Source organism: Haliotis cracherodii, unplaced genomic scaffold (assembly GCF_022045235.1).
Source record: "Haliotis cracherodii isolate W230 unplaced genomic scaffold, xgHalCrac1.p SCAF_16, whole genome shotgun sequence".
NCBI classification, from domain to species: Eukaryota; Metazoa; Mollusca; class Gastropoda; order Lepetellida; family Haliotidae; genus Haliotis; species Haliotis cracherodii.
The window spans coordinates 24,735,108-24,750,387 of NW_027266271.1; the positions used below are offsets into that span (position 1 = coordinate 24,735,108).

The following is a 15,280-nucleotide window of genomic DNA, read 5'->3' on the forward strand; positions in this document are numbered from 1 at the left end:
TACTGCACATATACCATGCCATATACAAACCACTGAAGATATAGGTTTGTGATATCACCTGATCAGTGTAACGCAGACAGTAAAACGTCACTGACCTACGTCAAGACTATGTTATCATGACATACCGTATATCTTCGAATAAAGAAAGGATTTTCCCTGTCGTGGAAACCGGATTCTACCTTTATTCTATTCTGTGCAAGTCTTTATCATCTTATACAAAAACTCACAATGTGACTTTGGGGCGATAGTCCAAGTGTACTTGCCTAAACGGTTGTCACTTCTACCCTGGTTAGATTACCTCCATCAGGAGAGTTTCTAAAGATAAAAATGGTGGCACCGTCATATTTTACAGCTGGAATATTGCTAACTGCGTCGTGAAACAACAAACAAACAAACAAAACAAATAAATCATATGTGTTCACACAATCCTGTTGACAATGTCACCAAATGCCACCATGCCAGGCCACACTTAAACCCTGTAATGTAAGTATTATTTATAGCAAGGAAACAAAATTAATTAATAAAAACGTTTTTTGTTTAATACAGGATATTTAAATATTATTCTCCATCATAAATACAATACATCATGGACGAAAAAACAAGGCTTTTATCGGATACGACGGGCAGCCCATGTGACGGATCCGGCGAGAAAGAAGCTCCACCCGAGAGGGTGTATACCCCGCAATATTTATCCATAAACGCTGCAGACCCCAAACTCAGGGGTAGCGATGACTCCTGGGTAGACCTAGCGTCCGACAGTACAAGAATAGCTACCCCAACTTTCGAAGACAGTCTTCTAGCCCCAGTCAACAGCCACCCGAAGTCTCCACCAGTTGCCCAGGAGGTTGAGGTGAAGGTCAAATTATATAAACGACGGTGGTACATTTTGGTCATATTCTCGTTATTCGCGGCCACAGAGAATTTTGTATGGAACACCTTCGGGCCCATCTCTGCTGCCAGTGAAGATGCTTTCGGATGGGATGACGGAACCATAACTACGCTGACCAACTGGGGACCTATATCTTTCATGGTGGCAGCCGTGTTCTTCTCTTGGGTCATTGATGTGAAGGGTAAGGCTGTGTTGTTCTGTTAGATGTATTATCGTTTGAACTTACCCTGTTACCATGCCAACTTCATCAACTTAGGTATCAACATTGTCACCATCCGCATCATCTTCGTAAACAGTTTCCTCGGGTTTAATAATCTTCGATGTTATCCCTAAACCAGCTTCATCACCATTGACATCATCGTGAATGGTGTTGTCATATTGTCCTCGTCCTCGTTGTCACAACTATACTACGCAAAATATTAAGGACCACCCGATTAATACGGCTGTAGTTAATCTGTCATGACAGATAATTGAATGAGTATGGTTTTACGCCGCTTGTAGCAATATTACAGCAATATCACGGGGGAAACCATATATGGGTTTCACACATTGTAACCAAGTAACGCTTTAACCACTAGGCTACCCTACCACCCCTAGGTGGTCCTTAACGTCTTCTGAATAGTATATTACCAGCTCCGACACCGAAACATCCAAAGTGTAACGACAGGCACTATGCTTCTTACTTGTAGTTAAGCAATCTTACCTCAACAAAGCCCAACAGATCGAGAAATGCATGATCCGTCAAGTATACAGCACTGGTATGTAAGTAAACTCCGAATTCCAGGACATTGTTGTCTTTATGGCGAGACAAGGCATCCAAAGGTGACTACTTTTGTAACTGCATATTCGCATTTTCAGGGATGAGGCCTGCCGTTGTGACCAGTATGATGCTGATAACAGCGGGATGTGGCATACGGTGTATCTCTTCCACGCCACCTCTCGTAACATGGTGAGTACTGGAGACTCTCGTAACATGGTGAGTACTGGAGACTCTCGTAACATGGTGAGTACTGGAGACTCTCGTAATATGGTGAGCACTGGAGACTCTCGTAACATGGTGAGTACTGGAGACTCCCGTAACATGGTGAGTATTGGAGTCTCTCGTAACATGGTGAGTACTGGAGACTCTCGTAACATGGTGAGTACTGGAGTCTCGTAACATGGTGAGTACTGGAGACTCTCGTAACATGGTGAGTACTGGAGTCTCGTAACATGGTGAGTACTGGAGTCTCTCGTAACATGGTGAGTACTGGAGACTCTCGTAACATGGTGAGTACTGGAGTCTCTCGTAACATGGTGAGTACTGGAGTCTCTCGTAACATGGTGAGTACTGGAGACTCTCGTAACATGGTGAGTACTGGAGTCTCTCGTAACATGGTGAGTACTGGAGACTCTCGTAATACGGTGAGTACTGGAGTCTCTCGTAACATTGTGAGTACTGGAGACTCTCGTAACATGGTGAGTATTGGAGACTCTCGTAACATGGTGAGTACTGGAGTCTCTCGTAACATAGCCAAAAAAGTCCAGTTTCCTCCCTTGCCGAACTAGACTGGAATTATGGAGTTATATTTTTGCTGGACTAATAATACTCCAATCAAAATCGCGTAACGAAATCGCCATCCGGTTCGTTACCTGCCGTGTGGATTTCGGTCGATTGCAGGATTTGCAAAGCGTGTGTACAGCCAACTCGGCGTGAACAGATATTTCAAAAATCTTTTCATGTTTTTAATCAAGGTGCTCACCTGATTTGATGCACCTCGCGAAGCAAGGCCCGTTTTATCACAATATAGATTGATTATCAATCAATCGTCTTGACTGCGCGCCGCAATTTTGTTTAACGCAAAGGCAAGTGACATGAATGGTGGAATCTGATTGGTCAATAGAATGGACATAACTCTCAATTGCCACTGTTGGCGCTACGATCGAGCCAAGAAATTCCATCCTAGTTCAGCAAGGGTGGAAAGTGGACTTCCGTAGTCGGTCAACTCCCTTGCCTCGCGAAGATGCGTAACATGGTAAGAACAGGTAACTGGAGTGGAAGCGATCGCCTGTTTACTCAGATAATGAATGTTGTTTAATGCCGTGCAATATTTCAGCTACACGACATCCATGTGTAAATACTCAAGACTAGGCCCGACCAACAAGAGATTGACGTCAAGAGCAACGATGCCTTACGACATATGCAGACTCTAATTGCACATAAGTCACAAGAAGCTTTCGTATTGCCATGTTGATGAAGATGCCTACATTTGATTTTTCCAAGGATCAACCACATCGGGGGTGCCTTGAATGGGTTGGCCGGGCCAGTGGCCATGTTTGGTAATCCCGTTCTCTCCAGCATCTGGTTCGGCCCTCACGAGAGGACAACAAGCACGGCTCTCACCATCGTCATCACCAACCTAGGACTGGCCTTAAGTTTTGTCATAGGTAAGTCCAAGCCTGCATCTGTTAAAAACTAACGAATAATATCTGAGTGAGTGAGTGAGTGAGCGAGTGCGTGAGTGCCTGCCTGTCTGCCTGCCTGCCTGCTTGCGTGCGTGCCTGCGTGCTACCCTAACGACGCTCAGAAACTATGAGATGTAGGGGTACTGACTTGGAATGGTGTAGTTTCTCGTTATAGATACGTTTATATTGTGGGAAATGTAAATATGAGTAGCATTGCAAGACGGTACAATCTTCTAAGAAGTTCTGAACACATGGAGCTGGTTTACTGTGGTTGGTTGTAGGACGCCATCGAACTATACCCAAAGGTTAGGAGACGTAACGTATCACGTGACCTAACTATGTCGTAGTGGATCTCCGTCTGTGCACAATATACCACTGATATACATGTACGATCTACAGTTACATCAACGTAGAAAATAAATATAATGCGAGCTATACTTCGTTTGAGGCTTCCTTTAATGGGCCATGCACATGTTTTCTTCTAGGGCCAATGGTAGTCCCGGACCGTACCAACCCAAACTGCACCAATGTACGAGACAACCAAAGGTGAGTGTTTTCATATTTATGTGCAACTAATCTACTCCATGAAACGCTACAAGATTGCTGAAGCCTTAAGCAACAGTCATTCAAATAATGATTTTTATTTTTGATAATTTTAGATATTGAGGTTGTTAAACTTTTACGGGAGACCAAAGTCAACACAAAGCATCAGTGCATGAACAAAAAACGACAGGAACATCATCGATAGGTAACCAGCAATAAGGAAGTGGTGCAACACCGTCTTGAATAATATTTTGTGTTGTATGACGGCGTCTGAACTTAATACGAATCAGGCGATTATCACTTACGAGAAACCCACGATCACTTGACTGGTGCTGACCGATAGAGGGTTATAATTTGGAGCAAATATGGTATTCGAATCCACGATGAGTCCTGGCACGACTAAGGGACGCAACTCTGCAAAAAGACACGGCGCCTTACACCACAATGATGTTTATTGTAATATTGCAGGGTTGTTCGTCGTATTAAGCGTCTTACTCAAATATACACCCTAAGTTCAAATTCTAGACCAAACTCTTATTAATTCGAACATAACCGGAAATAGCATGTCAACAAATCCATTGTGAAGTCCCGTTGTCCTAATGATGACTATTCTTATACTTTGCCAGCGTCCACATCGAGGCATATACTTCCCAACTCCCAGACACCGACTGTACTCTGTACTTCAATACATCAGGTGAGTGTCTTCACGACATATACTTCCCAACTCCCAGACACCGACTGTACTCTTTACTTCAATACATCAAGTGAGTGTCTTCACGTCATATACTTCCCAACTCCCAGACACCGACTGTTATCTGTACTTCAATACATCAGGTGAGTGTCTTCACGACATTTTCTTCCCAACTTGTGGAGACTGAGTTTTAATCTGAACAATCTGAGTTTTAATACCTTACTTTCAATGAGTTTTTTTTTAGTTAAATATTAACCTAGGATTTAATTGACCAATGACTAAAACGACATTATTTATGAATATTTGTTTACATAATTGTATTCTCGCCCTTTAGGGACAAGGATAGCAGAAGAACGGAAGGACATTATGTTGTTGCAGTATAGTGGTAAGAATCATCATTTAGCAAACATGGTTTTGTTATTCTAGTCTTTGTTGGGTCATATGTTACTTGTGGATTTATGTTTAATAGTTTACTACTCAAAACATGCTATGGATAACCACTTGATCACTTACATCACTTTGTAATACGTCAAATTGTGTGCATCTGTTGACATAGCCAGAGACATATTGCCTGAAGACATGTTTAATGAAGCAATGTCCGTTGTCATGTGCCAAACACTGCCAATATGCAACATGCGACCAATAATCAGTCAGATCACCCGTCAAAATCAGCGTATTCTTCCTGCGGTTATGAGAAACCTGTCTTTCCCGCTAAGTGGTGGAGCGCTGTCGACCACCTGCTGATCCAAACGTCTGGTATCGATTCCATGCCCTGCTGATCATACTTTGGCTGACACCAAAAACGTTTGCAAAAAGAAGTTGCAGTTTCAAGCATGCGTATACATCTGCCTAATTCTTCGGTGGTCAAACGACGTCCCTGACGCTGATGGGGCATAACTATTTTCTGTTGTGGCAGTCCTCAGTAGCAAATATTGTGCTCTCTGATAATGATGTGTAATGATTCTATCACGATACATCCAAACACACATTTTCAAAAACCTATGCACATCGCTCCTATGACTGCATGCCTCTGTCCGTTCATCCTAACATTGAGATCCTGTAGGGGTTACGTTGTGTACCGGGATATTTCATTCTTTATTTGTTGGATGATTTTTTATACCACCAAAACGTGATCCTTAGCAAATACTGAGTAGCATATTTACATTTTTCAAGAGCAATGCTACTTTATATAATAAACATTTCTCAAACAGCCTTTAATTGTACTGATACTGCGTCACAATGTGTGACCTTGCTGTGTATCAACCACGTATGTATGGCCCATTGTATATTTTAAAGCCTGTGGCATAGCTAAAAAACATTTTTTTATGGACAACAACTTTTTTATAATAGTGTAATTGCGTTTCGTTCTAGCTCCTTACATCCTTGTCAAGCAAGGGTGTTATTCAGAATTGTTATTTGATCTACCTTGTCATCCATCAACTTCTAATAAAATGCCTGTCAAACAATTGTGGCGTAAATGTCATATTCCTGCATGGGACCTAAATTTACATTTACATACGCTTTCACTCTACTGGCGCCAAAAGGACCATCTGACAACGGCATGTACTACGCTTTCACTCTGTTGACGTCAATGAGGACCATCCGACAACGGCATGTACTACGCTTTCACTCTGTTGGCGCCAATATTACCATCCGACAACGGCAATTAGTGCATCTTCACTCAGTTGGCGCCGATAAGGACCATCCGACAACGGCAATTACTGCATCTTCACTCTGTTGGCGCCGATAAGGACCATCCGACAACGGCATGTACTACGCTTCCACTCTATTGGCGACGATAAGGGCCATCTGACAACGGCAATTAATTCATGTTCTTTCTATGGCGCCGATAAGGACCATCCGACAAAGGCAATTACTTCATGTTCACTCTATTGGCGCCGATAAGGACAACGTGACAAAGGCAATTACTACATGTTTCAGTTTGTGGGTGGTCCGTGTTCCTCTTCCTGGTCATCCTGTTGTACTTCCCCAGCAGACCTCCCCTGCCCCCTTGTGTCTCAGCATCACAGAAGAGGGAGAACTTCCTGGTGGGACTCAAAACTCTCTTCAGGTGACCTTTGTTCGTGTGAACGCACTGTAAAGCACATTACATTGTTACAATGAGAAAATCGGGGGCACAGGTGGCCCAGTCGTCTAAGGCGCCGCGATTCGCTGTGCGTCCCTCAGGCACGCCAGAAACCTATGATTGTGGGTTCGAATCCCGGTTCGCCCCGATTATGTTTCTAGGTTTGTCAGCCCCATACCCGTGCTCGTGGGTTTCACCCAAGTGGTAAACGTCTGAAACCTGCATCACTTCGCGATTTCCTCCCACATTAAGCTGACACGCCGAGATATGACTGGAATACTGTTAAAAGCGGCGTTAAACCCAACTCACTCACTCACAATCAGAAAATCCGATTGTATTTGTTCCAAGACAACCCTACCAAGAAATGCTATGCTTGAGCTATAAAATAACTGTTTTTCCTTAAGAATACAAATATTAATAATTAAAATATGTGGATATCGAACTTTGACTTCATAAACACTTTTGACAGAATGTATCGTTAAACCTCAGCGGTACTCTGTGGACGGGGATGGTCTACGTAACGGTAGGGCGATGGGGAAACAAATTGGTTAAAGTGTTCCCTCGCCACGCCGAAAGCAAGGGAACAATGGCTACACATAGCAGATGCTTCGTGGCGACATCCTGAAAGGAGAGGGGTCACGGGTGGCCCAGTCGTCTAAGGCGCCGCGATTCGCTGTGCAAAGTTGCGTCCCTTGGGCACGCCAGAAACCTATGATTGTGTGTTCGAATCCCGGTTCGCCCCGATTATGCTTCTAGGTTTGTCAGCACCATACCTGTGCTCGTGGGTTTCACCGAAGTGGTAAACGTCTGAGACCTGCATCATTTCGGGCTTTCCTCCCACATTAAGCTGACACGCCGTGATGTAACTGGAATAATCTTAAAAGCGGCGTTAAACCCAACTCACTCACTCACTCACTCACTCACTCACTCACACTGAAAGGAGACGACATTTTCCGATAGCTACCACAATGTAACCATGTACTATGTCTCTTTCAGGCGTGGTCAGTTCTGGCTCCTGACTCTCATATATGGCCTCACCCTGGGAGTGGCCGATTGCTGGACTGGACTGGTGGACGTCATCCTCAAGCCGTACGGAGTCTCTGAGAAGGAGGCCGGCTGGATGGGGTTCTACGGCAACGTGGGTCAGATGGGTTTGTCGTTAATAGTTGCAAGGTAAACATGATACGCAATTGTTAGAAAAAACACATTCTAATTGTTTCATAGGACATTTGATAATAAGTAATTTCATTGAAATGGAAGATTTCTACAGGGAGAGCTGGATAGTCGTATGAAGTGCCCCGAAAATACCTTTCCCCCCTGACATGGTTTTTAATATTTCAGATTTGCAGACAAATTTTCCCGCCATTTTAAGCTGTTGATATTCATCCTGTATCTACTGGGGGCTGGGAACGTGGCGTGTTTCGCCCTCGTCTGCGTGGGGGTTCTGCCCTCTTCTCTAGGTACTGGTGTAGTACGATTTGGTAAAAACACACATTGAATGAACACCGGGAAATCCACCTTCTTTACTGTTCAAAGATCGGTACGGTACGCTCATAAGGATATCCGTTTTCTTCTTGGCATTGAAAGTTGTTTAATATCTTTGAGACGGCGAATGCTTTTGATTCATGTTTTCGCGAACAGCTGTCATCATCACGGTTGGACGGTGATTCATAAACGCATGCTTAAAAATATCCAAATCGTACATCGTAAAAAATGTGGTTAGAATATAAAAAACATGCAGATCTAAACACGTTTAGAGTCGAAACAAATCATATGAACTATCGACTCAGAGCCTAAACACCACACAAACGTTGTTAAGAGTTTAGACACGTTAAGAATTTAAAGAGTGAGTGAGTGAGTTTGATTTTACGCCGCTTTTAGCAATATTCCAGCAATATCACGGCGGGGGACACCAGAAATGGGCTTCACACATTGTACCCATGTCGGGAATCGAACCCGGGTCTTCGGCGTGACGGGCGAACGCTTAAACCACTGGGCTACCCGACCGCCCAGAATTTAAAGATGTTTGATTGGTTGGTTGGTTGGTTGGTTGGTTTGTTGTTTAACGCCGCACTCAGCAATATTCCAGCTATATGACGGCGGTCTGTAAATAATCGAGCCTGGACCAGACAATCCAGTGATTGATATCATGAGCATCAATCCATGCATTTGGGATCGATGACATGCATCAACCAAGTCAGCGAGCCTGATCACCCGATCCCGTTAGTCGCCTTTTACGACAAACAAAGTTACCTTTTACGGCAAGCATGGGTTGCTGAAGACCTATTGTACCCCGGAATCTTCACGGGTCTAAAGATGTTTGAATAAAGAGCATATCAATGGGCATAAAGTCAAATATGGATAGGATGTATAATGTATGTTGAAATCAGATTCACGGGCACTTGCATAATACAGATGACACCAGAACTTACCACGAACAATATTTAAATAATAATGTGAAATAAACCAAGCTAAGATAATGGTGACTAGAAAAATTAACATTTGTGATGTCAACAATTTCCTTAGCACAGATGGTAGCGTGAAGTCCTGCTAATTAAGAGGTTGCAGATTCGTATCCCGCCGAGCTTTTAAAAGCGCTGTGTTCATAAATGTGAGTGAGTATGGTTTAACGCCGCTTTTAGCAATATTCCAGCAATATCACCGCGGGGGACACCAGATATGGGCTTCACACATTGTATCCATGTCGGGAATCGAACCCGGGTCTTCGGCGTGAAGAGCGATCGCTTTAACCACTAGGCTACCCGACCGCCCCTGTTCATAAATATGTTGCTGCTGTATGACTTATAGTATTTCTATCATACAGAAAACGGAAGCTGACAATGAAGGAATATCTCCATCCTTCTATAATCCCATTCAGCGCTGAACAAAACCCGATCTAATCATCATGCGAAAACTTGCAACCAACTCAGACTCGGGGTATAGGAAAGCAAGATTCTGGTTACAATATTACACGTACCACAGTTAGTAACGATTCCTCTTGGTCAGTTCGTAGTTTAGAGGGATGGTGGGATAGCCTAGTGGTTCAAGCGTTCACTCGTCTCGCCGTAGACTGTGTTCGATTCCCAACATAGATACAGTGTATGAAGCCCAGCATCGAAAGCTTGGAACTATTTCAAGAGAGTGTACACTACATATACAAACAGATACATTTTCGAATATCTTCAGTTATTATTTTCAGGCGTTCAGGGTTTATTTAAGAATTGACATCAATCAAAGACTTATATCCTTGCTTCAAAAACTTCCGTCTCGTGGATTTACGCAAAGTGTACACACCCATAATTACGTTTATAACTCCATAAACGTAAAAAATATATTTAAGTCAATTCTTATAAATAAATCAACAATAAAGTCACAGACAGCTTATTCAATCATTGATACACAAAAATGTTGACAACAATAAGAACTCAGTCACATGGTACAGCGCCATATTTATGCAACACAAGCTCCGCCCATTCTATTATCATCCAATCAGTAAGCAGTAGTCCGTTAGTGGGCGTGGCCTTTTTCGGTTTATGGAAACAGAAACGCAAAAACAATATGCTTCGTTAGCCATTCATATGCCATGGAATCTATTGCAATTTATTTATTTGTAAATGTTTCCGTTTTCGCAGTTGTCCTCTACGTCACTTTCATTTCGGCAACCACCATCCTGTTTTGTGCTGAGCCCCTTATTTATGAACTGACGTGTGAGCTGACGTTCCCTATCGGCGAGGGAACAACCAACTCCATTCTGACACTTGTCAACAATATATTCGGCTTCGTCTTTCTCCTAATTCCTACATTACCAAATATTGGTAGGTATTTCATTACTCCTCTTGTCTGTTCAAACGTTCTGAAAATGCTTTGGATTAAAACTATGACCTTTACATTCCATACATATCAATCTCATCAAAATCAGATCCAAATTCTCGCTATCGCTAAACAAAATTCTGAGGACATCCTATTACGGGTCACGTCAGAATGACCTTTCTACCGACCAATCAGACCGTCGCCTACCAGATCGGAAAGTGACAGTCGGAATGTGTTTTCTGATCATGCAACCTCTAACTGGTTTACACGGGGTAATCCGAACGACAGTGGCTGTGCGACTGAATCCGTCAAAGTCATCATCGGTCTCTCGTTTCAATGGGATAAACATTTGAACCGGAAGACAACTTTCCATAGCCCGTGTGAATTACTGTCATACAATCTCGGCCATCTATGAAACATTAAACAATTTTCTTTTGTACAGTTTTCAAATTTTGAATCAATATTTTTCAAAGCGTAGTCTGGAATGGAAATCGGCAGTTTGAACTAGTACCGTAAAGCTCGAGAAACTAGCTTTCCGATTGGCTAAATGTCGAATTCTTGTCATTTCATTGGTCGGTCAGTTTCTTGCGAAAGGTCGTTATGACGAGAACTAATATCTGATTTTGATGAGATTGCATTCCTATGAAATGTGACCCGAGCAGACTAGTATACAATCTGCTTGAAAAGATACAGACTGAATACTGGTTCACTGTTTAAATTACAGGGAGCCAGTCCTGGATGAACTGGGCCATGTTGGGATCTATAGTCGTGTCAATCCCTCCCATTGTGCTACTCAAGGACAAGTACTTGAGGCTTGAAGTTGATGAGCACGCCGAGACGAAGGTGACAAGGCAACAGTGATTGAACCATGGCCGGTGGCGTATCACCACATGAACAACCGTATTTTCTGTATGGATACTATCCTGGAAATGGATACCCGAGATGTATGCCATTCGTTGAGTTCAACACCTTTGCATGAACTGCAACTTCGTACCTAGGATTTGTTGTCCTTCACAACATTCCGCAAACGTACTCATCGTTGTATAGTCATAAAATTGGCGTTCCCTCTTAGATGATGTGTTAAAGAATGGTCAAATCGTCAGTGTGATAGCTACATATATGTCCGCATCTCTGACACACGAAAAAGAAGACAATCAAAACAATTACAGACAGACTGATAACACATCAAAGCATGAATGAGTGAGTGGGTACAGAAAAAGATAGGTGACTAGGAGACATTAATCAAAGATTTTGTACCCACGCGATCTCTTATTCTTAAACACATTTAATATAACCACTAAAATCACGGTCTATTGTCCTGGTTTGGGACTGGTGATTCATACAGTGACTTCAGTTCTGATTTTTTGACAAATCTGACATTAGTAACAACTTCACTCAAATTCAAGAGAATTGTCACTATTTAACATTAATTAATAGCTCAATGAACACCACATAAGGCATTGTATTAGGGAGATTTCTGAATGAAAACATCACATAAAAGGAAAAAAATGAGGCTGAGTCAATGGTTGCAGCGACACGTGAAGATCCGGATTAGGTCTTCAACCCATTCTTGTCGTTAAAGGAGACTATTGGGACCAGGTGGTCAGACTTGCTGGCTTAGTTGGTTGATACATGTCCTCGTATCCCAAATGCGTGGATCGATGCTCATGATGTCAATCACTGGATTGTGTGGTCCAGACTCGATTATTTACAGACCGCCGTCATATAACTGCAATATTGCTGAATGCGGCGTTAAACAACAAACAATGGTTGCAGAAAGTGCACCCCCTGTCCTCCTTAAACAACTGGATTATGAATGAAAATAAACAGCACGTATACATGGTCCATCTGAATCAGTTTGTAAAGTATATGGGGAGTGCTCAACGTGTAGTCGAATGTAGCAATGTCTTGGTGTCATCACGGATTGTCAGTGATCCATTCATCTAATTGTCACCGTTATTTTGCCTATCACGCCATTGTAATCTTCTTCGGGAGATAATCGAGACTGGTTCTTCTTTGGCTTTGACGTTATATATTTACTTTGTTATTTTATTAAATTGTAACTTTAACTTTTACCTTCCCGAAGAGAATGGAGTTTGGGGAGATTACTGTCATCATCAAACAAATCTCCTGTTAATCTTTTGGTTCAATCTACTTTGTGTACGTTGTGTGTAATGCAGAAACGGGTCATTTACGAACTGTTTAAACTAGGAAATTAAAGGTTGGGGTATGATTCCTATCCACATTGTGTATATATATATATATATCTTAAACATAACATAAAAACACCAAGGACATAGTATGTTCGTCTTCTACTGATGTAGTGTCAACTTCAACAGGCACCTGACAAGGCATGGGGCTGTCCATGTAGCTAAACAGGGTGTTCATATTTCAGAATGTGTATGTGCGAAGACTATTTCCGTTTGGAGCACTTCGGGCACATTCTTTCTTCCAGTTCGGGTTCTTCCCGTGAGGAACCAGGTTAGAATAGGTCAACAGCAATCCATGCGTCGTCTTTCTTGGCATGTTTAACTATTGCGAGTCTGTAGGAGTTGTCCCTCAGTACCAAGACAACAGGTCGCTGTGCAGACTTGCTTCCCTTGGACACGTCAGAAAGCTATGAACCTAATTTCGAATCACTGTTCGTCCCGATTATATGTATAGGAGAAACCATTACCAGCGATTGTAAACCCTGACATGAGGTGACATACCGAGGTGACATACCGAGGGTTCAACTTATAAACCGACTCATCGCATAGACAACGTTTTTAATTAAATAACTGTAATAAAAACTCTCAAATGTATAACCTGTATCGGAGATGAAATATCTCCTGCAGCCGTGAAATGAAACCGGTGACCTCAGCACATGGGTTTCGCAACGGTGCGAAATCTGCACGTGCGTCTCGCAATGGCACGAAATCTGCACGTGCGTCTCGTAGACTATTCGTAGTTTTTGTTCTATCAAGGGTTTACAATGATTGTAAGCCCTCCTGCGAGGTGTTACAATCGTTGTAATACCTCCTGCGAGGTGTTACAATGGTTGCAATTCCTCGTACGAGGTGTTACCACAATTTCAAAAACTCCATATCAGCCAGTAGGTTTATAATCTAGGTATTCCCGTGCTCGTGGGTTTAACCTAAATGGTAAACGCTTTAGACCTGCACCCCCTTGGGCTTTCCTCCCACATTAAGCTGACACACCGCGATATAACTGGAATACTCAACCAACCCTACTCACTCACTCACTCCTACTTGTGTATGTACAAATGAAGAGGGAGAATATGTGACTGTTTGTAAACAACATACCGGTATATTGACCGCTATACATGTTGATAGAATGAAATGTATGTTAGCTAACACGCGCCGTTTTTAATCACTGTTCAGTTGTGAGGTAGGTACAAGGTGGCACGGGAAATAGACGCGTACCAAATTTATGAAACCCACGAGCAATAACGTTGGTCATAATAGTTCAAGTGAGTGAATTGGTATGTTTCTGTGCCGCTTTTAGCATTATTAAAGCAATATTACCGCGGAGGACACCAGAAATCGGCTCCACACTTTGTACCCATATGGGGGAATCGAATCCGGGACTTCGATGTGACGAGCGAACGCTTTATCCACTAGGCTACCCCTCCTTCCCCGATAGTTCAAGTTACATCACTCAAGACTGAATGTGTTTGACATTTCAAAATTTGACGCTTCAGTGACAAAAAGTATCTCCGATGCAATTCCCAGTTTCGACTTCTCCCACATGTTCCCGTGTTTATTACGGGGAACAGTTGCCTTGTTCACCAGTGGGACAGGATACGCTCATCTTTTCGCGAACACCTGGTATCATCACTATTTGATAATGACTCAAAAACACATGCTCATGATATAGTCGGAATCGTACAATCGCCTCTGCTTTTGACAGAATTGGAAAAGGTTTTGTCGATCTTATTTGACACTTTCTTGAAAGGTCGATTTATCTCTATGGGCCATTATTTCTGTCAATCTTTATTGATTCTGCTTATCGTATAGTTGAGTTTTACTTAATTTCATTCATTATTTGTGTATAAACTAGCGACGTGTCGAACTGGGGTAATCGTCGCTGGTCACGTGAAAGGTTTTCAAATGAGTCCCTGTTCACTTTGCACTTCGTTGATAAGCGTGGTTGTCTCTGGAGACGTCGAAATGAACGTCAGTGTCAACTTTAGACCTCATGACAGATTTTGTGGTGGGTCGGTTATGGTGTGGGTTGGACTCACTATGACATGACCTACCCCTACTCCATATTGTGCAAAGAAGGGTCAATGGGCAGTACTGTCGGGACAACACACTGACACATTTGGTTGTCCCGTTTGTAAGGCGTGTGGGTCGACGTTTTGTCTCAGAGGACCGTAATGCCCGCGCTCACCGTCCACAAGTCGTCAATGCTCACCACCAGTAGTACAAAATCCATAGAATGCCATGGCCAGCAATGAGCCATGACCTTTTCCCCCACTGAGCACGTCTGGGACATGATAGAGAGTCGTGTGCTTCAACGTCATAGGCTGCCGACCACGTTTGCTGAACGTGGCCAGTCGCTGCAAGGGGAGTTGGAGACTCATACGGTGTGCGCGTCGTCGAGTGAATGAAAGTTGAGTGAGTATGGTTTTACGCCGCTGTTAGCGATATTCCAGCAAAATCAAGGCGGGGGACGAATGAATGTTGACAAATCGTGGCGGTATTACCCGCTACTGATAATAAACCCATTTCGTCCTTCAAGATCGATGGCGTCCATAACATCTATTATCCTACTTCACTACCCGCTGTAATGTATTTCCCCTTCGTTCATT

The 15,280-nt window shown here is 42.9% G+C and overlaps 1 protein-coding gene across 1 annotated transcript; it reads left to right on the forward strand.

Moving 5' to 3' along the window:
- Window positions 1–586: 586 nt before the first annotated feature.
- On the forward strand, window positions 587–11,762 carry LOC139463994 (solute carrier family 49 member 4 homolog). The gene is made up of 11 exons (XM_071245477.1): window positions 587–1,070; window positions 1,748–1,838; window positions 3,153–3,316; window positions 3,820–3,880; window positions 4,504–4,571; window positions 4,903–4,953; window positions 6,510–6,639; window positions 7,651–7,827; window positions 7,996–8,114; window positions 10,287–10,469; window positions 11,189–11,762. The coding sequence occupies exons 1-11, from the start codon at window positions 587–589 to the stop codon at window positions 11,323–11,325; spliced, it is 1,665 nt and encodes a 554-aa protein (XP_071101578.1). The 3' UTR covers window positions 11,326–11,762.
- Window positions 11,763–15,280: the final 3,518 nt, after the last annotated feature.